This window comes from Panthera pardus, unplaced genomic scaffold (genome assembly GCF_024362965.1).
Source record: "Panthera pardus isolate Hobbes unplaced genomic scaffold, ASM2436296v1 HiC_scaffold_15, whole genome shotgun sequence".
In the NCBI taxonomy this organism is placed as follows: Eukaryota; Metazoa; Chordata; class Mammalia; order Carnivora; family Felidae; genus Panthera; species Panthera pardus.
Window position 1 is genome coordinate 49,315,694 of NW_026526710.1, and position 27,402 is coordinate 49,343,095.

Sequence of the window (27,402 nt, forward strand, 5' to 3'; positions counted from 1 at the left end):
AATTCTAGAACCTGTAAAAAAAATTCACAAAATTTAGAAATTACATCCTAAATATATCAATATGAAGGCAATATATTCCTGAAAGCACATAGTTTTTCAGGAATACTTTATAAATAGGAGGTACTTAAAAACTACATAGTAATAATGAATTTAAATTTCATTGCATATGTTAGCCACTTAAATAAAATAAAGCAGAAGAACATAAATTTGTTTTTTAAGTAGATTTTTAATAGTTTTTAAAAGATCTTTAAGTAGCTCTTTAAATAAAAGACAGCCCAAGCAATAAATTATCACCAATGGCAGGAATATATTCCATCACTGAAAATGCATTTATAAAGTTTCTAGAATGTCCACACATGTATCTCAATTTAGTTTTATTTTGGCAATTCCTTAAGTAGAACTTCATATAAACCACAAACTACAGTATGCACTCTTATAAAGGCTATATGAGATTATACAGAAATCAGCAAAATATTAAACAAAACCAGCTCCCACTGATTTTTCTACTACTAATGACAAGGAAGGGCTTCCAAAACATTTTCAAAAATTGCAGATGACTCCCTGTGGATGTGAATATGAATCTGCTCAAGACCCTACTGGAATCCAGAATTTCCAAGAATTCCCATTCCATTCCGACCATATTGTATGGTTTTGGTTGTCTCTAACATACCAATATATATGCATGTATGGATTTACAAATTACATAGCAATGCTATTATATTAGTAGAGTATGCACATTTTAAATTCTATTCAAAAACCTTGTTAATCAGAACAAACTAACTCCAAGCCTGAATAAAACATCTGTAGAAACTAAATATATTGTAAAATGTATTACTTTAAATGCATGGGTAGAAAAATGTCTATCTGAGTTTAGAGCAATTTTGCATAATTTTTGGAATTAACTCTTTAGTAAAGGGTAGCAAAGTGCATAGACAAAGGCTAAGTTAAATTCATCCAGTCTAGGCTCTGGGAAATTTCCTGCTTCTTGAGTTCTGCTCCAGAAGGGAGTAAACAAATGGTGAGGTCAACCTGTGAGCTCAGTATTACTTTAAAAGGAGGAAATACTCATTAAACCTACATTTTATTTTATTTTATTTTATTTTATTTTATTTTATTTTATTTTATTTTATTTTATTTTATTTAAATAACATAATTTAGGAACCACTGGATACTGTATTTTATTTGGTGCAATAAAAGCAAAATTAAAAACCCAAATAATCAAGAAAGAAAATAAAAAGAATAAAATTTTAAAATATAAGTAAAAGTTCTGGGGTGCCTGGCTGGCTCAGTCAGTAAAGCATGCAACTCTTGATCTCAGGGTTGTAAGTTTGAGCCCGACATTGGGTGTAAGTATTACTTAAAAACAAAATCTAAACAATGTGTTAATGGAGTACCTGGCTGACTCACTTGATAAAGCACGCGACTCTTGATCTTAGGGTTGTGAGCTCAAGCCCCACACTGGGTGTACACATTACTTAAAAAAAATGTTTTAACTATATATAAATATATATATGTATATTCATATATATGTATGTGCACACACACGCACGTGCGCGCACGCACACACACACACATATATATATATGAATATATAAGTTATTTATTTTGAGAGAGAGAGGAAGAAATAGCAAGCAGGGGAGAGGCAGAGAGAGAAAGACAGAATCCCAAGCAGTCTCCTCGCTGCCAGACAAAGCCCAACGCAGGGCTCAAACCCTCAAACTGCAAGATCATGACCTGAGCTAAGATCAGGAACCAGACACTTAGGGGTGCCTGGGTGGCTCAGGTGGTTGAGCATCCAACTTCTGCTCTGGTCATGATCTCACAGCTGGTGAGTTTGAGCCCCGTGTCAGGCTCTATGCTGACAGCTGAGACTGGAGCCTGCTTCAGATTCTGTGTCTCCCTCTCTCTCTGCCCCTCCCCTGTTCGTGCTCTACCTCTCTCAAAAATAAACATTAAAAAAAATTTTTTTTTAAAAAGACAGGCATTTAACTGACTGAGCCACCCAGTCACCCCTATAAATAAAAGTTCTAACCCTTTCTCGCAACTCCCTAAAATGTATACACACTACTATTTTAGAAGACATATAACAAAGGTGTACGTAAGTATTCTTTTTGACACATAATATTATGTCTCAGGATGATAATGGCCCCCTTTTCCTCTCAAAAGTGCCTTAACTTAAATGATAGGTTTTTGAGTACCCTAATATAATCTACTTATAAAGCATGTAAATACTGAATTAAAAATTTTAACTGAATTAAAATTTATTTATAAACAAATTCCAGTCTCAGAAATTGTGTAGTCAGGCATGTTTGACAGGCATGTTTGGAGAATTAAAAAATCAAATGCTTTTAGATTAATACTTTGCCACAGGTCTTTTACTCTTTAGTCTAAAAAGACAGTGTTTCCTTTCTAAATATTTGTTACTTACCCCTTGGAATCATCTCAAGTCTTACTGCCTGTTAAAAGTTCTTAATGAAATATACTACTGAATTGTCAAAAGCATATTCATGTTGCTAAAATATCACTTTAAAACTCTTTTATTTTCCCAGATTTAAATATGTGGCCAATGACAATAACTGGAAATCACTCAAATTTCTAAATTTCAAGTACTCAAACAATGTAGTCATCATAGGAAATGTGCCAAATGTCTGAATGCCACCCTTGAGTACCATAAATACTATGGAATTTCCAACAAACACCAAACCAGGGAAGGTCCAGGTTTGCTCAGTGCAGTCCCAGTTATATACTTGAATTCAGCATTATCATCAATAGCATCTATCAAAATTGCACTAATTTAGATACAAAACAATGTGGTCACTGTTGATTTTTTTCCCCAAGTTTCAACTGATTATGCCTCTTCAACAAAGTAAATAGCAACATGAAAAAAATCCTTATTATTACCTTTCTGCACAGCTAGTGGGATTTCTTGAAGTCTCCAAATTGACCAAGAATCAATTTTCATGTGAATCTTTTTCTTTCTTGACTTTTGTCGTTTTAAAGCTTCTTCGGCTTCTGCACGGTCAGTTTCTAGACTTTTAATGAGATGAATGGCCTCTGATAGCAATATTTCCATTTCCTGCTTTAATTCTGGACACCTTTCATCTTAAAATAGAAATATGTACTCACATATGTTAATGAATAAGGTTATAAACTAGGTGGTGGGAACATAGGTACTATCATATTATTACTGTTTTTTAATATTTATATGTTTAATAAGAGAATTTTAGAAAAATGAATTGGCCTTTTAAAGACAGCTCTATTATAACAGAATCCTAACATTAATTAAAACCTTTGAAGACAGATTTTTAAGTGAACATTTTATAAAATAATTAGAATAGCTAAATCTCAAGCAATAGCTTTATGTATAATATTTTACCTAAAGAAAAACTGCTTTATTCACAAGCTATATTATAGAGCTTTATTTTTAAATTATGCTTGTGTTTCATTTCCTCTCATTCTATGACAAAAGCAAATAACAATGATTATATCAGACAAAGACTGAAAATCCTCAGATGGTTCCTAGAAATAAGACACTTTATTCCTTATCAGATAATAGCATCCCTAGTTAGCCTTGCCAGGAATTCATTGCTTCCAAATTCTGTTTATTCAGTTATAACACAAATTAACTCCTGTAATGAGATATATTTGTGATTCCTGGTTCACAGCTCTGAAATGCTATGGTTTAATGTTAACGGAATGATTAACATGGGTATTCATTCATCTATTTATACTAGAAACATGTAGAGAGCCTGTTACGTTCTAGGCAATATGTTCTCTCCCCAGAGATAGAGCAGTAAGGAAGATGGATACGGGTTCCACTCTGGTGAGATTTATACTTGTAAACAGTGACTTTTGCCAAAATGTGACATGACAAGAAGACATAAACAAACACAAAGTGTCAAGAAAGGCAAAGCCTCAAAGAGCTGAGCCTAGAGGAAAAACAGTAAAACTGGAAAAAGAAAAAAAGACAACTAATAGACCTCTGTTTTATTTTGTTTTACTTTGGACAATAAAGCAATAATTTTCTGCTAGAAGACTGTATTAGACATTGGTTTTAAGTGCGAGCTCAGTAGCCACACAGTTTCTACTTCTAACCCTAGTAGGCCTTTCAAAGAAATTCAGCATGCTGGCTGAAAAGAATTGAGAAACAGGATTCTCTACTGTAATGCATAAAAATTATCTTTTCAATGGATTGGCCCTTTGTCTGGTCCCTACTTTGGTTTATTGTCCTCTGTTTTCAAATTCTACCACCTCCTGGATATGTTATATTCTTTTTTTATTTAAAAAAAATTTTTTTTAACGTTTATTTATTTTTGAGACAGAGAGAGACAGAGCATGAACGGGGGAGGGGCAGAGGGAGAGGGAGACACAGAATCGGAAGCAGGCTCCAGGCCCTGAGCCATCAGCCCAGAGCCCGACGTGGGGCTCGAACTCGCAGACCGCGAGATCGTGACCTGAGCCGAAGTCGGACGCTCAACCGACTGAGCCACCCAGGCGCCCCTGGATACGTTATATTCTTAAGTGTCTGGGTATTTTTACGACAACATACACAGTAAACACTGTATTCTCCAGCTCACTTATGATATATTCAATTCCTATAACGAGATTTCAGTCTGAAATGTGTGATGAAATTAATGCCACGTAAAATTAGAGCACATCTCATGCAATATAAATATGTTTTGGCAAACATGTCTATCATGTTTGCACAAGATGTCTTTTGTACTGTTTCTATGATAGCATCCTAAAATAAACGCTGTTTATAACTTGAGATGCCTCCAATTCATTGTATTTAATCTACCTCTCAATTTTTTTTCAGAATACCATTTCAATTAGTTTTACTGTTTCATACTAAGTGAGCAACCACTTGCAATTTTTTTTAGCACAAACACCTAATTACAATAAATCTTCCTCAACTTGACACTGTGTTATACTCTGGGAAAAAAATGTGTGAGTTCACAATAAACATAGCTGTTTCACTGGTATGTTGTGGTCCTTAATATATTAATCTTTTCTTACAACATTTGTCATGTGCAAAACTAAGAAGTAATACATGAGCTTTTTTTCCCTTCAGTGTAGATATAAATATATGAAATGTAAACAGTAAACACAGATCTTCACTATGAATGAGAGTTTTGAAAAACAAAGTATTAGTGCTTTTAAAAAGTCCTGAATTCATGAGGCGTTTGGGTGGCTCAGTCCATTAAGCGGCCAAGTCTCGATTTCAGCCCAGGTCATGATATCATAGTTCGTGGGTTCAAGTCCCGTGTCTGGCTATGCATTGAAAGCATGGAACCTGCTTGGGATTCTCTCTCTCTCTCTCTCTCTCTCTCTCTCTCTCTCTGCTCCTCCCCTGCTTTCATGTTCTCTCTCAAAATAAATAAACATTTTTTTTAAAGTCCTGAAAGCAGGGGTGCCTGGGTGGCTCAGTCGGTTAAGCCTCGGACTGTGGCTCAGGTCATGATCTCACAGTTCTTGAGTTCGAGCCCATATTGGGCTCTGTGCTGACAGCACTGAGCCTGGAGCCTGCTTTCGATTCTGTGTCTCCCTCTCCCTCTCTCTGCCCCTTCTCTGCTCACACTCTATCTCTCTCTCAAAAATAAATAAACATTTAAAAAAAAAGTCCTGAATTCATTAGTTATCTCTCATGAAAGGAAAATGTTTAATAAATCTTTATGGTGAAGGTAGGAAGAGGTGTTTAATATAATATTAAAACTATAGAGGTGCCTGGGTGGCTCAGTCCATTAACTGTTCAACTCTTGATTTCAGTTCAGGTCATGATCTCACGGTCATAAGATCGAGCCCACCTAGGGCTCTTGGTTGTACATGGAGCTTGCTTAAGATTCTCCATCTCTCTCTCTCTCTCTCTCTCTCTCTCTCTCTCTCTCTCTCCCTCTGTCCCTCCATTGCTCACGTGCGCATTCACTTGCATGCACATTCTCTCTCTCTCTCTCTCAAAAAAATACATTCAAATATGCTGAAGTATTTTTAACAAAATTTTATTCCAGTATACAAATTGTTGTACATTTTGTAAACTGTGATAAGATATTAATCTTAATTTACATATATATACATAAACACACACACACACACACACACACATAGCAGAGCTTCTATGTCCAGTATGGTAGCCATGAACCATATGTGACTATTTACATTTAATGTAACTTAAAATTAAACTGAAAAGTTAAATTCTTCAGTCTCCCTAGCTACATTTCAGGTGGTTAACAGCTATATGTGGCTAGTAGCTACTTTACTGGATGGTGGAAATAGAGAACACTTTGATTATCCCAGAAAGTTCTACTGGACGGCCTTGAAATACAGTTAGCTTCTTGAGAGGTAGGAAGGGATCATTATTTACTTAGGATCCAGTATATGGTATAGCAAATATTTGTTGAATTTTATTGTTTAATCAAATGATACAGAAGGCTCTTTATTAGATATGCACAAGAATTATAAAACTTTTAAAAATGATTATGGTGATAATTAAAAATATTTAATTTTTAAACATAATTTCACTTATCTAAGTATGGGGTATAATTTTACCTCTTTCTTCTTCTGGTTTGACCTCTTTCATTGGTGTAGCAATACTCCAATCTTCCTTCCACTCTTTTGTGGAAGAAGTTCTGCTCCTATATAAAGGGAAAGAAGCAACTAATTAATAAAGAACTGTTGTACTTAAACTCACTAAGCAAATTTTAGGTGATTCTCTTACATTAACTTTTAAATGTTTGTGGGGAAACTTACTATGCATGCTAATGCTACTATATAGGAGAGCAATATAGCAAAAGTCTGATACATAATGGGCTTGATAATTCATGGTAAATTAATAGACATTTAAAATCTCTCACAAATGACCTGAAAATATTTCAGGGGTTATTAAAACAGTTCTTTTTTAAAAATGAAATTGGTAAGGCACTTGGGTGGCTCAGTCTTAGGTTAAGCATCTGACTCTTGATTTCAGCACAGGTCATGGTCTCATGGTTCATAAGATTGAAACCCTGCATCAGACTCTGTGCTGACAGCCCAGAGCCTGCTTAGGATTCTCTCTCTGCCCCACCCCAGCCTGTGTTCTTGATCTCTCTCAAAACAAAGACATAAACTTGAAAAAAAAAAAAAAAAGGGAGAAATTGGTGTTTCCTGTAGAGTGTTTTATCAGAATAAAAGGGGAGTTTATTGAGAATAATGTGAGAGCTCTTTCTCTAACTTCAGTTTAGCAGTTTCTGGGACACCAATATAAATTCCAAAACCAAAATTGCTACTTCAGATTTGAAATTATAAGGTGTTTGCAAAATGTCCAAATTAGTATGTTATTTCTTTTCCAAAGAATTTTTCTAGGTAAAGTTCTCTATATTGGATAATACAGAGAGAATATATAGAGAATTTGATCCAATTCTAGAATCCAGACTAGTTTTCATTGTATTTAAAAAGAAGTCTTTTTCCTTTGATAAAAGTTATAAGAAAAACAGTTATCAACAACAAACACGGGAGTTATTTTCATGAAATTATTGTCTTATTAAATAAGTATCACAAATTAAATCATATCAAATTAAATCATAATATAAAATAACACATATTAATTTTTAAATATAACAGAATATAATATTCTAATATTTCAATTTTCATACAATTAGAATCATAAAATATTACATGCTGCTTTAGTTACATGACATTGTTACAGACACTGTAACATTCTTAGTCACATGGCGACATATTTCCGATGACTGCGTATTATGTATTTCCTTGTTCCACAATTTATTTAAGAAAGCCTGTTTGGCTTCTCAAAAATAAAAGGGAGATGGCCCAAATAGATAAAATCATGAATGAAAATGGAATTATTACAACCAATCCCTCAGAAATACAAACAATTATCAGGGAATACTATGAAAAATTATATGCCAACAAATTGGACAACCTGGAAGAAATGGACAAATTCCTAAACACCCACACTCTTCCAAAACTCAATCAGGAGGAAGTAGAAAGCTTGAACAGACCCATAACCAGCGAAGAAATTGAATCAGTTATCAAAAATCTCCCAACAAATAAAGAATCCAGGACCAGATGGCTTCCCAGGGGAGTTCTACCAGACGTTTAAAGCAGAGATAATACCTATCCTTCTCAAGCTATTCCAAAAAATAGAAAGGGAAGGAAAACTTCCAGAATCATTCTATGAAGCCAGTATTACTTTGATTCCTAAACCAGAGACCCAGTAAAAAAAAAAAGAGAACTACAGGCCAATATCTCTGATGAACATGGATGCAAAAATTCTCAATAAGATACTAGCAAATCGAATTCAACAGCATATAAAAAGAATTATTCACCATGATCAAGTGGGATTCATTCCTGGGATGCAGGGCTGGTTCAACATTCGCAAATCAATCAACGTGATACATCACATTAACAAAAAAAAAGATAAGAACCATATGATCCTGTCAATCGATGCAGAAAAGGCCTTTGACAAAATTCAGCACCCTTTCTTAATAAAAACCCTTGAGAAAGTCGGGATAGAAGGAACATACTTAAAGATCATAAAAGCCATTTATAAAAATCCCACAGCTAACATCATCCTCAATGGAGAAAAACTGAGGGCTTTTTCCCTGAGATCAGGAACACGACAGGGATGCCCACTCTCACCACTGTTGTTTAACATAGTGTTGGAAGTTCTAGCATCAGCAATCAGACAACAAAAGGAAATCAAAGGCATCAAAATTGGCAAAGATGAAGTCAAGCTTTCGCTTTTTGCAGATGACATGATACTATACATGGAAAATCCGATAGACTCCACCAAAAGTCTGCTAGAACTGATACATGAATTCAGCAAAGTCGCAGGATACAAAATCAATGTACAGAAATCAGTTGCATTCTTATACACTAACAATGAAGCAACAGAAAGACAAATAAAGAAACTGATCCCATTCACAACTGCACCAAGAAGCATAAAATACCTAGGAATAAATCTAACCAAAGATGTAAAAGATCTGTATGCTGAAAACTATAGAAAGCTTATGCAGGTAATTGAAGAAGATATAAAGAAATGGAAAGACATTCCCTGCTCATGGATTGGAAGAATAAATATTGTCAAAATGTCAATACTACCCAAAGCTATCTACACATTCAATGCAATCCCAATCAAAAATTGCACCAGAATTCTTCTCGAAAATAGAACAAGCAATCCTAAAATTCATATGGAACCACAAAAGGCCCTGAATAGCCAAAGTAATTTTGAAGAAGAAGACCAAAGCAGGAGGCATCACAATCCCAGACTTTAGCCTCTACTACAAAGCTGTCATCATCAAGACAGCATGGTTTTGGCACAAAAACAGACACATAGACCAATGGAATAGAATAGAAACCCCAGAACTAGACCCACAAATGTATGGCCAACTCATCTTTGACAAAGCAGGAAAGAACATCCAATGGAAAAAAGACAGTCTCTTTAACAAATGGTGCTGGGAGAACTGGACAGCAACATGCAGAAGGCTGAAACTAGACCACTTTCTCACACCATTCACAAAAATAAACTCAAAATGGATGAAGGACCTGAATGTGAGACAGGAAACCATCAAAACCTTAGAGGAGAAAGCAGGAAAAGACCTCTCTGACCTCAGCCGTAGCAATCTCTTACTCGACACATCCCCAAAGGCAAGGGAATTAAAAGCAAAAATGAATTACTGGGACCTTATGAAGATAAAAAGCTTCTGTACAGCAAAGGAAACAACCAACAAAACTAAAAGGCAACCAACGGAATGGGAAAAGATATTTGCAAATGACATATCAGACAAAGGGCTAGTATCCAAAATCTATAAAGAGCTCACCAAACTCCACACCCGAAAAACAAATAACCCAGTGAAGAAATGGGCAGAAAACATGAATAGACACTTCTCTAAAGAAGACATCCGGATGGCCAACAGGCACATGAAAAGATGTTCAACGTCGCTCCTTATCAGGGAAATACAAATCAAAACCACACTCAGATATCACCTCACGCCAGTCAGAGTGGCCAAAATGAAGAAATCAGGAGACTATAGATGCTGGAGAGGATGTGGAGAAATGGGAACCCTCTTGCACTGTTGGTGGGAATGCAAATTGTGGTGCAGCCACTCTGGAAAGCAGTGTGGAGGTTCCTCAGAAAATTAAAAATAGACCTACCCTATGACCCAGCAATAGCACTGCTAGGAATTTACCCAAGGGATATAGGAGTACTGATGCATAGGGGCACTTGTACCCCAATGTTTATAGCAGCATTCTCAACAATAGCCAAATTATGGAAAGAGACTAAATGTCCATCAACTGATGAATGGATAAAGAAATTGTGGTTTATATACACAATGGAGTACTACATGGCAATGAGAAAGAACGAAATATGGCCCTTTGTAGCAACGTGGATGGAACTGGAGAGTGTGATGCTAAGTGAAATAAGCCATACAGAGAAAGACAGATACCGTATGTTTTCACTCTTATGTGGATCCTGAGAAACGTAACAGAAACCCATGGGGGAGGGGAAGGAAAAAAAAAAAAAAGAGGTTAGAGTGGGAGAGAGCCAAAGCATAACAGACTCTTAAAAACTGAGAACAAACTGAGGGTTGATGGGGGGTGGGAGGGAGGGGAGGGTGGGTGATGGGTATTGAGGAAGGCACCTTTTGGGATGAGCACTGGGTGTTGTATGGAAACCAATTTGACAATAAATTTCATATATTGAAAAAAAAAAAAAAGAAAGCCTGTTTAATATGAGGTCAGTTAAGTATTCATTATATTTTCTCCTATAGTTTTAATTTCATTTTTAAATATGTTTTAAATAATGTATTTTTTCTTGCTTTTCTTTAAAAAAATGTTGAATCAGTACATTGTACACTTGAAACTAATGTATTACTGTGTGTCAACTACACTCAAATAAAAAAAAATTAATTAAAGAGAGAAAAATAATTGTCCCAGCATCTATTATTAAATAATGCTCTCCCTACTGGCTTGTAATACCAATTACATGATATATTAAATTATTACATATAATTGAATCTATTTTTGTGTATTTTATTCTAAAATTCAGTTAACTTGGGGGCCAGCAAAATTTTAATTCTTATAAATTTTTTTTAATTGAGGCAAAAGTCAAATAACATAAAATTAACCATTTGGAAGTGTAAACTTCAATGGCATTTACTACATTCAATGCTGTGCAGGCATCATCCCCATCTAGTGGTAAAACATTCTCTTCACCTCAAAAGAACAGCCTCTTATTTATTAAGCAATCTCCTGCCTTGCCCTTTCCCACCAGCCCCTGTCAGCGACCAGTGTGCTTCCCATGTCTATGGGTTTACCTGTTATGGATATTTCATATAAATGGAATCATACAGTAGGTCACTTTCTGTGTCTGGCTTCTTTAACTTAGCATGATGGTTTAGAAGTTTATCCATGTTGCGGCATGTATCAAAACTTTTATTACTTTTTGTGGTTGAATAATATTCCATTGTATAGATATACCACACTTTATTTATATAGTAGTCCATTGAAAAATCTGAGGTTGTTTCCACCTTTTGGCTATTGTGAATACTGATGATATGAACATCTGCACACAATATATTGTTTGAATACCTGTCCTCTTGAAATCTTTTCCGTACATACCTCAGAGTGGAATTGCTGGGTTTTCTGATAATTCTAGGTTTAACTTTTTGAGGAACCACCAAAACTGTTCATTCAAAGTGGCTAAACCATTTGACATTTCCATCAGCAATGTCTGAGATTTTCGATGTCGAATAAAAGTGGCAAGAGCAGGCATCCTTGTGTGGTTCCTGATCTTAGGTTGAAAAATTTCGGTCTTAAACATTAAGTATAATGTGAGTTGAGGGTTTTTCATAAATGTCCTCTATCATGTTTTCTGATCTGTTTTTTGAGTATTTCCATCATGAAAAGGTGCTGGATTTTGCCACATACTTTCCACATCAATTGAGATGTTCACATGCGTTTGCCCCCTTTATTACTGTGGATATATTACACATTGATTAGTTTTGTTATTTTGAACCACGCTTACACTACCTAGGGAAAATCTCACTTTAACATGACGTATAATTCTGTTATTATGTTGCTGGGTTCAGGTTGCTAGTATTTTGTGGAAGATTTTTGCATATCTATTCATGAAGTCATTGGTCTATATGCTGCCCTCATAGAATGGGTTGAAAAGTGTTCCATTCTCTTCCATTTTTTGAAAGAATTAAGAGAAGCGCTGGTATTAATTCTTCTTTCAATGCTTAGCAGAATTCACCAGTGAAGCCATTTGGTTCTGGGTTGGAATATTTTTGATTACTGGTTTAATTTATTTACTTGTTACAAATCTGTTTAGATTTTCCACTTCTTCTGAATCACTTTTGGTAGTCTATGTGTTCCTAGGAATGTGTCTTTTTCATCTTGGTTATCTAAATTTGTTGTTCATAGTATTACCAATTGTTCATAGTATTGTAGCCCCTTTTATTTATGTGAGGTCTGTAGCAATATCCTTGATTCTCATAAATCAAGTCTTCTTTCTTTGTCAGTCTAATCAGAGTTTTGTGAATTTGGCTGATCCTTTCAAAGAAGCAACTTCTTAGTGATAGTTTCTTATTTTTTATTCCTGACATAACTGCACTAATCTTTATTATTTCCTTTCTTTTCCTAGCTTTAGCACATTCATTCTTTCCTAGTTCTGTAAGATACAGAATTAGGTTATTGGATTCGGATCTTCATTTTTAACATTAGCACTTAAGGCTAGAAAGTGCCCTCTGAGCACTGCTTTTGCTGCATCTCACAGGTTTCGGTACTGTGTTTTCATTTTCATTCTATTCAAAGTATTTCCTAATTTCCTCTGTGATCACAGCCTTGAGTCACTGAGCTGTTTTGTTGTTGTTGTGGAGCATGCTGTTAAATATCTACATGTATACAAATTTCCTGGATTTCTTTCTGTTATTGATTTCTAGTTCCACTCCAAGTGGCCAGAAAGGACACTTTGTATGATTTCAGTCATTTTTTATTCTATCGAGATTTGTTATGTGGCCTAACACATGATCTATACTGAGTAGTGTTCAATAACAACATGAAAAGAACGTGTTTTCTACTGCTATTGGGTAGTACATACTGTATAAACCTGTTTGGCCAACACTGTTCTAGTGCCGTGCAAGTCTGTATCATTACTGATTTCTTCTTTTTAGTTCTTTTAACCATTATTGAAAGTAGGGATACTAAATTCTCAAACTCTTACTACAGAACTGTATACTTCTCACTTTAATTCTGTCCAGTTATACTTCAGGAATTTTGAGGTTATGTTTTGGGTATGTATATAATTTTTATCCCTTCTTCATGAAATGACTCTTATCAAGATGTCAATTATTCTTTGTCTTATAAGTTTTACATGGAAGTCTATTTTGTGCAATTAGTTTTAGCTACCCCAGCTCTCATTTTGTTATTTTCATGGAATATGTTTTCCATTCTTTTACTTTCAACATACTATATCTCTGGATCTCAAGTGAGTTTCTTATACATAATGTATAATTGAATCATGTATATTTACTCATTCTACCACTCTCTATCTTTTAACATTTTAATCCATTTTCGTGAAAAGCAATTACTGTTAAGAAAGGACTTGACTTCTTTGTCTGATATGTCATTTGCAAATATCTTTTCCCATTCTATCGGTTGCCTTTCAGTTTTGTTGGTTGTTTCCTTTGCTGTGCAGAAGCTTTTTATCTTCATGAGGTCCCAATAGTTCATTTTTGCTTTTAATTCCCTTGCCTTTGGAGATGTGTCAAGTAAGAAACTGCTGCGGCTGAGACCAGAGAGGTTTTTTCCTGCTTTCTCCTCTAGGGTTTTGATGGTTTCCTGTCTCACATTCAGGTCCTTCATCCATTTTGAGTTTATTTTTGTGAATGGTGTAAGAAAGTGGTCTAGTTTTATTCTTCTGCATGTTGCTGTCCAGTTCTCCCAGCACCATTTGTCAGAGACTGTCTTTTTTCCATTGCATATTCTTTCCTGCTTTGTCAAAGATTAGTTGGCCATACATTTGTGGGTCCAATTCTGGAGTCTCTATTCTATTCCATTGGTCTATGTGTCTGTTTTTGTGCCAATACCATGCTGTCTTGATGATTACAGCTTTGTAGTAGAGGCTAAAGTCTGGGATTGTGATGCCTCCCGCTTTGGTCTTTCCTCAATATTACTTCAGCTATTCGGGGTCTTTTGTGGTTCCATACAGAGAGGGAAGGAGGTAAGCCATAAGAGACTCTTAGAAACTGAGAATAAACTGAGAGTTGATGGGGGGTGGGAGGGAGGGGAAAGTGGGTGATGGGCATTGAGGAGGGCACCTGTTGGGATGAGCACTGGGTGTTGTATGGAAACCAATTTGACAGTAAAATTTCGTTAAAAAAAAAAAAAAGAAAGGACTTACTTCTGAGGTACCTGGGTGGCTCAGTCATTTAAGCATCAGACTTGATTTTGAACATTTTTTTTAATGTTTATTTGCTTTTGAGAGAGAGACAGAGCATGAGCAGGGGAGGAGCAGAAAGAGAGAGAGAGAGAGAGAGAGAGAGAGAGAATCTGAAGCTGGTTCCAGGCTCTGAGCTGTCAGCACAGAACCCGACACAGAGCTCGAACCCACAAACCGTGAGATCATGACCTGAACTGACGTCAAACAGTCAAATTGACTGAGCCACCCAAGCACCCCATCAGACTCTAGGTTTTGGCTCAGGTCATGAGCTTATGGTTCATGAGTTTAAGCCCTATATGGGGTTCTGCTCTGGCAGTGTGGTGCCTGCTTGGGATACTTTCTCTCTAAGTAAATAAAAAAAGAAAAAGAAAGGACCTACTATTTTTACCATTTTGCTATGTGTTTTCTATAATACTTAAATATTTTTCATTCTTTAATTTCTCCATAATTGCCTTATTTTGTGGTTAGTTGATTTTTTTCTAGTGTGTTTAGTTTCTTTATTGGATTTATGTTGATGTTTTTTTGTTTGGTTTGGTTTTGTTTTAGAATTTTTCTTAGTGGTTCACTGGAGATTACAATTAACATCTTAACTTCATAAAAATTAAGTTTGGATTAAAATCAGTGTAGGTTCAGTAGTATTAAAAAACCTCTGTTCCTTTGTAGTTATGCTCCCTGCCTTTATGTTGTCATTTTTACAAATTACACAGTTATACACTGTGTGCCCGTACACACACACACACACACACACACACACACACACAAACACTTTAATTTGAAAGAGAGTGGGAGCAGGAGAGAGGAACAGAGGGAAAGAGAGAGAGAATCTTAAGCAGGCACCATACTCAGTGTGGAGTTTAATGCAGGACATGATCCCAAGACCCTGGAATCATGACCTGAGCTGAGATCAAGAGTCCGAAGCTCAACTGAATGAGCCACCCACATTCCCCTATGTGCCTATTAATATAGATTTATAATTTTATCCATTTATCTTAAAAATTATATAGGAAAATGAAAGACATGCAAAATAAAAATGGCTTCATGTTGACTTTTATAACTATCTTTGTAGCTACCTCACTGTTCTTTACTTCTTCATATGGCTTCAAGTTACTGTCTAGTGTCTTTTGATTCCTGCCTAAAAGACTACCTTTAGTATTTCTAATAGAAAGTTCTGCTAGAGTCTATCGGATTTTCCATGTATAATATGTCATCTGCAAAAAGCGAAAGCTTGACTTCATCTTTGCCAATTTTGATGCCTTTGATTTCCTTTTGTTGTCTGATTGCTGATGCTAGAACTTCCAGCACTATATTAAACAACAGCGGTGAGAGTGGGCATCCCTGTCGTGTTCCTGATCTCAGGGAAAAAGCTCTCAGTTTTTCCCCGTTGAGGATGATGTTAGCTGTGGGCTTTTCATAAATGGCTTTTATGATCTTTAAGTATGTTCCTTCTATCCTGACTTTCTCAAGGGTTTTTATTAAGAAAGGGTGCTGGATTTTGTCAAAGGCCTTTTCTGCATCATGACAGGATCATATGGTTCTTCTCTTTTTTTTTGTTAATGTGATGTATCACGTTGATCGATTTGCAAATGTTGAACCAGCCCTGCATCCCAGGAATGAATCCCACTTGATCATGGTGAATAATTCTTTTTATATGCTGTTGAATTCGATTTGCTAGTATCTTATTGAGAATTTTTGCATCCATATTCATCAGAGATATTGGCCTGTAGTTCTCTTTCCACCAAAAGTCTGCTAGAACTGATACATGAATTCAGCAAAGTTGCAGGATACAAAATCAATGTGCAGAAATCAGTTGCATTCTTATACACTAACAATGAAGCAACAGAAAGACAAATGAAGAAACTGATCCCATTCACAATTGCACCAAGAAGCATAAAATACCTAGGAATAAATCTAACCAAAGATGTAAAAGATCTGTATGCTGAAAACTATAGAAAGCTTATGCAGGTAATTGAAGAAGATATAAAGAAATGGAAAGACATTCCCTGCTCATGGATTGGAAGAATAAATATTGTCAAAATGTCAATACTACCCAAAGCTATCTACACATTCAATGCAATCCCAATCAAAATTGCACCAGCATTCTTCTCGGAACTAGAACAAGCAATCCTAAAATTCATATGGAACCACAAAAGGCCCTGAATAGCCAAAGTAATTTTGAAGAAGAAGACCAAAGCAGGAGGCATCACAATCCCAGACTTTAGCCTCTACTACAAAGCTGTCATCATCAAGACAGCATGGTTTTGGCACAAAAACAGACACATAGACCAATGGAATAGAATAGAAACCCCAGAACTAGACCCACAAATGTATGGCCAACTCATCTTTGACAAAGCAGGAAAGAACATCCAATGGAAAAAAGACAGTCTCTTTAACAAATGGTGCTGGGAGAACTGGACAGCAACATGCAGAAGGCTGAAACTAGACCACTTTCTCACACCATTCACAAAAATAAACTCAAAATGGATGAAGGACCTGAATGTGAGACAGGAAACCATCAAAACCTTAGAGGAGAAAGCAGGAAAAGACCTCTCTGACCTCAGCCGTAGCAATCTCTTACTCGACACATCCCCAAAGGCAAGGGAATTAAAAGCAAAAATGAATTACTGGGACCTTATGAAGATAAAAAGCTTCTGTACAGCAAAGGAAACAACCAACAAAACTAAAAGGCAACCAACGGAATGGGAAAAGATATTTGCAAATGACATATCAGACAAAGGGCTAGTATCCAAAATCTATAAAGAGCTCACCAAACTCCACACCCGAAAAACAAATAACCCAGTGAAGAAATGGGCAGAAAACATGAATAGACACTTCTCTAAAGAAGACATCCGGATGGCCAACAGGCACATGAAAAGATGTTCAACGTCGCTCCTTATCAGGGAAATACAAATCAAAACCACACTCAGATATCACCTCACGCCAGTCAGAGTGGCCAAAATGAAGAAATCAGGAGACTATAGATGCTGGAGAGGATGTGGAGAAATGGGAACCCTCTTGCACTGTTGGTGGGAATGCAAATTGTGGTGCAGCCACTCTGGAAAGCAGTGTGGAGGTTCCTCAGAAAATTAAAAATAGACCTACCCTATGACCCAGCAATAGCACTGCTAGGAATTTACCCAAGGGATATAGGAGTACTGATGCATAGGGGCACTTGTACCCCAATGTTTATAGCAGCATTCTCAACAATAGCCAAATTATGGAAAGAGACTAAATGTCCATCAACTGATGAATGGATAAAGAAATTGTGGTTTATATACACAATGGAGTACTACATGGCAATGAGAAAGAACGAAATATGGCCCTTTGTAGCAACGTGGATGGAACTGGAGAGTGTGATGCTAAGTGAAATAAGCCATACAGAGAAAGACAGATACCGTATGTTTTCACTCTTATGTGGATCCTGAGAAACGTAACAGAAACCCATGGGGGAGGGGAAGGAAAAAAAAAAAAAAGAGGTTAGAGTGGGAGAGAGCCAAAGCATAACAGACTCTTAAAAACTGAGAACAAACTGAGGGTTGATGGGGGGTGGGAGGGAGGGGAGGGTGGGTGATGGGTATTGAGGAAGGCACCTTTTGGGATGAGCACTGGGTGTTGTATGGAAACCAATTTGACAATAAATTTCATATATTGAAAAAAAAAAAAAAGAAAGCCTGTTTAATATGAGGTCAGTTAAGTATTCATTATATTTTCTCCTATAGTTTTAATTTCATTTTTAAATATGTTTTAAATAATGTATTTTTTCTTGCTTTTCTTTAAAAAAATGTTGAATCAGTACATTGTACACTTGAAACTAATGTATTACTGTGTGTCAACTACACTCAAATAAAAAAAAATTAATTAAAGAGAGAAAAATAATTGTCCCAGCATCTATTATTAAATAATGCTCTCCCTACTGGCTTGTAATACCAATTACATGATATATTAAATTATTACATATAATTGAATCTATTTTTGTGTATTTTATTCTAAAATTCAGTTAACTTGGGGGCCAGCAAAATTTTAATTCTTATAAATTTTTTTTAATTGAGGCAAAAGTCAAATAACATAAAATTAACCATTTGGAAGTGTAAACTTCAATGGCATTTACTACATTCAATGCTGTGCAGGCATCATCCCCATCTAGTGGTAAAACATTCTCTTCACCTCAAAAGAACAGCCTCTTATTTATTAAGCAATCTCCTGCCTTGCCCTTTCCCACCAGCCCCTGTCAGCGACCAGTGTGCTTCCCATGTCTATGGGTTTACCTGTTATGGATATTTCATATAAATGGAATCATACAGTAGGTCACTTTCTGTGTCTGGCTTCTTTAACTTAGCATGATGGTTTAGAAGTTTATCCATGTTGCGGCATGTATCAAAACTTTTATTACTTTTTGTGGTTGAATAATATTCCATTGTATAGATATACCACACTTTATTTATATAGTAGTCCATTGAAAAATCTGAGGTTGTTTCCACCTTTTGGCTATTGTGAATACTGATGATATGAACATCTGCACACAATATATTGTTTGAATACCTGTCCTCTTGAAATCTTTTCCGTACATACCTCAGAGTGGAATTGCTGGGTTTTCTGATAATTCTAGGTTTAACTTTTTGAGGAACCACCAAAACTGTTCATTCAAAGTGGCTAAACCATTTGACATTTCCATCAGCAATGTCTGAGATTTTCGATGTCGAATAAAAGTGGCAAGAGCAGGCATCCTTGTGTGGTTCCTGATCTTAGGTTGAAAAATTTCGGTCTTAAACATTAAGTATAATGTGAGTTGAGGGTTTTTCATAAATGTCCTCTATCATGTTTTCTGATCTGTTTTTTGAGTATTTCCATCATGAAAAGGTGCTGGATTTTGCCACATACTTTCCACATCAATTGAGATGTTCACATGCGTTTGCCCCCTTTATTACTGTGGATATATTACACATTGATTAGTTTTGTTATTTTGAACCACGCTTACACTACCTAGGGAAAATCTCACTTTAACATGACGTATAATTCTGTTATTATGTTGCTGGGTTCAGGTTGCTAGTATTTTGTGGAAGATTTTTGCATATCTATTCATGAAGTCATTGGTCTATATGCTGCCCTCATAGAATGGGTTGAAAAGTGTTCCATTCTCTTCCATTTTTTGAAAGAATTAAGAGAAGCGCTGGTATTAATTCTTCTTTCAATGCTTAGCAGAATTCACCAGTGAAGCCATTTGGTTCTGGGTTGGAATATTTTTGATTACTGGTTTAATTTATTTACTTGTTACAAATCTGTTTAGATTTTCCACTTCTTCTGAATCACTTTTGGTAGTCTATGTGTTCCTAGGAATGTGTCTTTTTCATCTTGGTTATCTAAATTTGTTGTTCATAGTATTACCAATTGTTCATAGTATTGTAGCCCCTTTTATTTATGTGAGGTCTGTAGCAATATCCTTGATTCTCATAAATCAAGTCTTCTTTCTTTGTCAGTCTAATCAGAGTTTTGTGAATTTGGCTGATCCTTTCAAAGAAGCAACTTCTTAGTGATAGTTTCTTATTTTTTATTCCTGACATAACTGCACTAATCTTTATTATTTCCTTTCTTTTCCTAGCTTTAGCACATTCATTCTTTCCTAGTTCTGTAAGATACAGAATTAGGTTATTGGATTCGGATCTTCATTTTTAACATTAGCACTTAAGGCTAGAAAGTGCCCTCTGAGCACTGCTTTTGCTGCATCTCACAGGTTTCGGTACTGTGTTTTCATTTTCATTCTATTCAAAGTATTTCCTAATTTCCTCTGTGATCACAGCCTTGAGTCACTGAGCTGTTTTGTTGTTGTTGTGGAGCATGCTGTTAAATATCTACATGTATACAAATTTCCTGGATTTCTTTCTGTTATTGATTTCTAGTTCCACTCCAAGTGGCCAGAAAGGACACTTTGTATGATTTCAGTCATTTTTTATTCTATCGAGATTTGTTATGTGGCCTAACACATGATCTATACTGAGTAGTGTTCAATAACAACATGAAAAGAACGTGTTTTCTACTGCTATTGGGTAGTACATACTGTATAAACCTGTTTGGCCAACACTGTTCTAGTGCCGTGCAAGTCTGTATCATTACTGATTTCTTCTTTTTAGTTCTTTTAACCATTATTGAAAGTAGGGATACTAAATTCTCAAACTCTTACTACAGAACTGTATACTTCTCACTTTAATTCTGTCCAGTTATACTTCAGGAATTTTGAGGTTATGTTTTGGGTATGTATATAATTTTTATCCCTTCTTCATGAAATGACTCTTATCAAGATGTCAATTATTCTTTGTCTTATAAGTTTTACATGGAAGTCTATTTTGTGCAATTAGTTTTAGCTACCCCAGCTCTCATTTTGTTATTTTCATGGAATATGTTTTCCATTCTTTTACTTTCAACATACTATATCTCTGGATCTCAAGTGAGTTTCTTATACATAATGTATAATTGAATCATGTATATTTACTCATTCTACCACTCTCTATCTTTTAACATTTTAATCCATTTTCGTGAAAAGCAATTACTGTTAAGAAAGGACTTGACTTCTTTGTCTGATATGTCATTTGCAAATATCTTTTCCCATTCTATCGGTTGCCTTTCAGTTTTGTTGGTTGTTTCCTTTGCTGTGCAGAAGCTTTTTATCTTCATGAGGTCCCAATAGTTCATTTTTGCTTTTAATTCCCTTGCCTTTGGAGATGTGTCAAGTAAGAAACTGCTGCGGCTGAGACCAGAGAGGTTTTTTCCTGCTTTCTCCTCTAGGGTTTTGATGGTTTCCTGTCTCACATTCAGGTCCTTCATCCATTTTGAGTTTATTTTTGTGAATGGTGTAAGAAAGTGGTCTAGTTTTATTCTTCTGCATGTTGCTGTCCAGTTCTCCCAGCACCATTTGTCAGAGACTGTCTTTTTTCCATTGCATATTCTTTCCTGCTTTGTCAAAGATTAGTTGGCCATACATTTGTGGGTCCAATTCTGGAGTCTCTATTCTATTCCATTGGTCTATGTGTCTGTTTTTGTGCCAATACCATGCTGTCTTGATGATTACAGCTTTGTAGTAGAGGCTAAAGTCTGGGATTGTGATGCCTCCCGCTTTGGTCTTTCCTCAATATTACTTCAGCTATTCGGGGTCTTTTGTGGTTCCATACAGAGAGGGAAGGAGGTAAGCCATAAGAGACTCTTAGAAACTGAGAATAAACTGAGAGTTGATGGGGGGTGGGAGGGAGGGGAAAGTGGGTGATGGGCATTGAGGAGGGCACCTGTTGGGATGAGCACTGGGTGTTGTATGGAAACCAATTTGACAGTAAAATTTCGTTAAAAAAAAAAAAAAGAAAGGACTTACTTCTGAGGTACCTGGGTGGCTCAGTCATTTAAGCATCAGACTTGATTTTGAACATTTTTTTTAATGTTTATTTGCTTTTGAGAGAGAGACAGAGCATGAGCAGGGGAGGAGCAGAAAGAGAGAGAGAGAGAGAGAGAGAGAGAGAGAGAATCTGAAGCTGGTTCCAGGCTCTGAGCTGTCAGCACAGAACCCGACACAGAGCTCGAACCCACAAACCGTGAGATCATGACCTGAACTGACGTCAAACAGTCAAATTGACTGAGCCACCCAAGCACCCCATCAGACTCTAGGTTTTGGCTCAGGTCATGAGCTTATGGTTCATGAGTTTAAGCCCTATATGGGGTTCTGCTCTGGCAGTGTGGTGCCTGCTTGGGATACTTTCTCTCTAAGTAAATAAAAAAAGAAAAAGAAAGGACCTACTATTTTTACCATTTTGCTATGTGTTTTCTATAATACTTAAATATTTTTCATTCTTTAATTTCTCCATAATTGCCTTATTTTGTGGTTAGTTGATTTTTTTCTAGTGTGTTTAGTTTCTTTATTGGATTTATGTTGATGTTTTTTTGTTTGGTTTGGTTTTGTTTTAGAATTTTTCTTAGTGGTTCACTGGAGATTACAATTAACATCTTAACTTCATAAAAATTAAGTTTGGATTAAAATCAGTGTAGGTTCAGTAGTATTAAAAAACCTCTGTTCCTTTGTAGTTATGCTCCCTGCCTTTATGTTGTCATTTTTACAAATTACACAGTTATACACTGTGTGCCCGTACACACACACACACACACACACACACACACACACAAACACTTTAATTTGAAAGAGAGTGGGAGCAGGAGAGAGGAACAGAGGGAAAGAGAGAGAGAATCTTAAGCAGGCACCATACTCAGTGTGGAGTTTAATGCAGGACATGATCCCAAGACCCTGGAATCATGACCTGAGCTGAGATCAAGAGTCCGAAGCTCAACTGAATGAGCCACCCACATTCCCCTATGTGCCTATTAATATAGATTTATAATTTTATCCATTTATCTTAAAAATTATATAGGAAAATGAAAGACATGCAAAATAAAAATGGCTTCATGTTGACTTTTATAACTATCTTTGTAGCTACCTCACTGTTCTTTACTTCTTCATATGGCTTCAAGTTACTGTCTAGTGTCTTTTGATTCCTGCCTAAAAGACTACCTTTAGTATTTCTAATAGAAAGTTCTGCTAGAGTCTATCGGATTTTCCATGTATAATATGTCATCTGCAAAAAGCGAAAGCTTGACTTCATCTTTGCCAATTTTGATGCCTTTGATTTCCTTTTGTTGTCTGATTGCTGATGCTAGAACTTCCAGCACTATATTAAACAACAGCGGTGAGAGTGGGCATCCCTGTCGTGTTCCTGATCTCAGGGAAAAAGCTCTCAGTTTTTCCCCGTTGAGGATGATGTTAGCTGTGGGCTTTTCATAAATGGCTTTTATGATCTTTAAGTATGTTCCTTCTATCCTGACTTTCTCAAGGGTTTTTATTAAGAAAGGGTGCTGGATTTTGTCAAAGGCCTTTTCTGCATCATGACAGGATCATATGGTTCTTCTCTTTTTTTTTGTTAATGTGATGTATCACGTTGATCGATTTGCAAATGTTGAACCAGCCCTGCATCCCAGGAATGAATCCCACTTGATCATGGTGAATAATTCTTTTTATATGCTGTTGAATTCGATTTGCTAGTATCTTATTGAGAATTTTTGCATCCATATTCATCAGAGATATTGGCCTGTAGTTCTCTTTCCACCAAAAGTCTGCTAGAACTGATACATGAATTCAGCAAAGTTGCAGGATACAAAATCAATGTGCAGAAATCAGTTGCATTCTTATACACTAACAATGAAGCAACAGAAAGACAAATGAAGAAACTGATCCCATTCACAATTGCACCAAGAAGCATAAAATACCTAGGAATAAATCTAACCAAAGATGTAAAAGATCTGTATGCTGAAAACTATAGAAAGCTTATGCAGGTAATTGAAGAAGATATAAAGAAATGGAAAGACATTCCCTGCTCATGGATTGGAAGAATAAATATTGTCAAAATGTCAATACTACCCAAAGCTATCTACACATTCAATGCAATCCCAATCAAAATTGCACCAGCATTCTTCTCGGAACTAGAACAAGCAATCCTAAAATTCATATGGAACCACAAAAGGCCCTGAATAGCCAAAGTAATTTTGAAGAAGAAGACCAAAGCAGGAGGCATCACAATCCCAGACTTTAGCCTCTACTACAAAGCTGTCATCATCAAGACAGCATGGTATTGGCATAAAAACAGACACATAAGACCAATGGAATAGAATAGAAACCCCAGAACTAGACCCACAAACATATGGCCAACTCATCTTTGACAAAGCAGGAAAGAACATCCAATGGAAAAAAGACAGTCTCTTTAACAAATGGTGCTGGGAGAACTGGACAGCAACATGCAGAAGGCTGAAACTAGACCACTTTCTCACACCATTCACAAAAATAAACTCAAAATGGATGAAGGACCTGAATGTGAGACAGGAAACCATCAAAACCTTAGAGGAGAAAGCAGGAAAAGACCTCTCTGACCTCAGCCGTAGCAATCTCTTACTCGGCACATCCCCAAAGGCAAGGGAATTAAAAGCAAAAGTGAATTACTGGGACCTTATGAAGATAAAAAGCTTCTGCACAGCAAAGGAAACAACCAACAAAACTAAAAGGCAACCAACGGAATGGGAAAAGATATTTGCAAATGACACATCGGACAAAGGGCTAGTATCCAAAATCTATAAAGAGCTCATCAAACTCCACACCCGAAAAACAAATAACCCAGTGAAGAAATGGGCAGAAAACATGAATAGACACTTCTCTAAAGAAGACATCCGGATGGCCAACAGGCACATGAAAAGATGTTCAACGTCGCTCCTTATCAGGGAAATACAAATCAAAACCACACTCAGATACCACCTCACGCCAGTCAGAGTGGCCAAAATGAAGAAATCAGGAGACTATAGATGCTGGAGAGGATGTGGAGAAATGGGAACCCTCTTGCACTGTTGGTGGGAATGCAAATTGGTGCAGCCGCTCTGGAAAGCAGTGTGGAGGTTCCTCAGAAAATTAAAAATAGACCTACCCTATGACCCAGCAATAGCACTGCTAGGAATTTACCCAAGGGATATAGGAGTACTGATGCATAGGGGCACTTGTACCCCAATGTTTATAGCAGCACTCTCAACAATAGCCAAATTATGGAAAGAGCCTAAATGTCCATCAACTGATGAATGGATAAAGAAATTGTGGTTTATATACACAATGGAATACTACGTGGCAATGAGAAAAAATGAAATATGGCCTTTTGTAGCAACATGGATGGAACTGGAGAGTGTGATGCTAAGTGAAATAAGCCATACAGAGAAAGACAGATACCATATGGTTTCACTCTTATGTGGATCCTGAGAAACGTAACAGAAACCCATGGGGGAGGGGAAGGAAAAAAAAAAAAAAAGAGGTTAGAGTGGGAGAGAGCCAAAGCATAAGAGACTGTTAAAAACTGAGAACAAACTGAGGGTTGATGGGGGGTGGGAGGGAGGGCAGGGTGGGTGATGGGTATTGAGGAGGGCACCTTTTGGGATGAGCACTGGCATGGAAACCAATTTGACAGTAAATTTCATATATTAAAAAAAAAAAAAAAGAAAGTTCTGCTAGAGATGGAGTCCCTCAAATTTTTGTTTATTTGGAAATATCTTACTTTCTCCTTTATTTTTGAAGGACACTTTTGCAAGATTCATAATTCTTGTTTGGCAGTTTTATTTTTTCTTCCATCACTTTAAATGTATCATGCTCTTGGGGCGCCTGGGTGGCTCAGTCGGTTAAGCGTCCGACTTCGGCTCAGGTCATGATCTCACGGTTGGTGGGTTCGAGCCCCGCATCAGGCTCTGTGCTGACAGCTCGGAGCCTGGAGCCTGTTTCGGATTCTGTGTCTCCCTCTCTCTCTCTGCCCCTCCCCCACTTGCATTCTGTCTCAAAAATAAACAAACATTAAAAAATAAATAAATAAAATAAATAAATGTATCATGCTCTGGCCTCCATAATTTCTGATGAAAAACTGTTATTTTTATTAAGGATCTCTTACTCATGATGAGTCACTTCTCTCATGCTATTATCAAGATACTCTTTGTCCCAGGCTTCCAATGATTTGATTGTAATGTGTGGATCTCTGAGTTTATCCTGCTTAGAGTCTGCTAAATTTAGTAAAAGTATACATTCATGTTTTTCTTAATTTGGGGATTTTTAGCCAAAATTCTTCAAATATTCTTTCTCCCCCTTTTTCTCTTCCCTGTTACTCTTGTACTCTCATTATGCGTATATTTGTATCTGTGGTAGTGCCCCTCACATCAGTTAGGCTCTGTTCATTTTACTTCATTCTTTCGTCTTTCTGCTTCTCAGCCTGAATAATTTCAATGGATCTATTTTCAAGTTCACTGATTCTTTCCTCTGACTGCTCAAATCTTGATGTTGATGAACAGCTCTAATTAATTTTTCATTTCAGTTATTGTACTTTTCAGCTCCACAATATCTACTCGGTTCTTTTTTATAATTTCTATTTCTTCATTGATAATCTTAATTTGTTGAGACATTGGTCTCCTGGTTTTAATTCTTTGTTCATAGTTTCCTTTATCTGTTTCAGAATATTTAAGATAGTTCATTTAGCTATTGTCCAATAAGTCCAATGTTTAAGCTTTCTCGGGGCCATTTTTTAAAACTTCTTTTTCCCCCCTTGTTAATTGCACAAACTTTCTTTTCTTTTCTTTCTTTTTTTTTTTTTTTTTTTTTTGCTTTGCCTGCTTCATAATTTTTGTAGGAAACTGGACATTTTAAATAGTTTGATTTGAAATGTAAATAAGATAACCTTCCCTCTGTTGAGTTTGTTGTTGCTATTTGATGTGGGTTGTTGTTCTTTCTTTGGTTAGTAGTAGTTCTTCGAAAAACATTTTGTAATATCTGTATTCTTTGTCATGTGTGGCCACTGAACTAGATGTTTCATTAGCTTACTGGTAAACTTATGTTCTGTACAAATTATCTTCAATATCGTGAGTCAAAAAAAAAAAAAAAAAGAAAGGAAAGAAAAAGAAGATGAAAAAAGAAAAAAGGAAAAAAGAAAGTAAAAAGAAAAAGAAAAAAAATACTCTCCCAATCTTAGCAGACTGAATCTATGTATTCCTTCAATGCCCATCCAGGCTGTTTACAACTCTACCTTCAGTTATCGCCTGCACAGATCTTAAAGGTCAGCCAGAGATAAATGGTCAGGGTCTTCTTGGATCTTTCCTGAACATATGTCTGGCAATGGTCATATGCATGCACTTCTGGATGCTCCAGTATATATGACAGCTTTGAAGAACCCTATTTCCCCCATCTATCTCTTTTGCTGACCTCTTCTTTCCCAGGCAGTGTCCCCACTGTTATTCACAGCCTCAGACAGTGGTTGTGAGTATATGCCTTTAAATGCTTCCAGTAAAGACTGCCTGTAAGCGGTTCCAGCTGAGTGATTGCTCCAAGTCAGGCAAAACAAAGACAAGTCTTTGTGCTGGTTCTTCAAGGAGTCATCAGA

At 36.3% G+C, this 27,402-nt stretch overlaps 1 protein-coding gene across 3 annotated transcripts in view; it reads right to left on the reverse strand.

The window, feature by feature from the left end:
- The window catches only part of CCDC178 (coiled-coil domain containing 178), a 441,055-nt gene that overhangs the window by 342,250 nt on the left and 71,403 nt on the right, over positions 1-27,402 (reverse strand). For all 3 annotated transcript variants that reach the window (XM_019465445.2, XM_019465447.2, XM_019465449.2), the window contains 2 exons: positions 6,544-6,629; positions 2,902-3,102 (listed from right to left, as the gene is read on the reverse strand). In XM_019465445.2, coding sequence (XP_019320990.2) covers positions 2,902-3,102; positions 6,544-6,629 — 287 coding nt within the window. The remainder of the gene's footprint in view (positions 1-2,901; positions 3,103-6,543; positions 6,630-27,402) is intronic.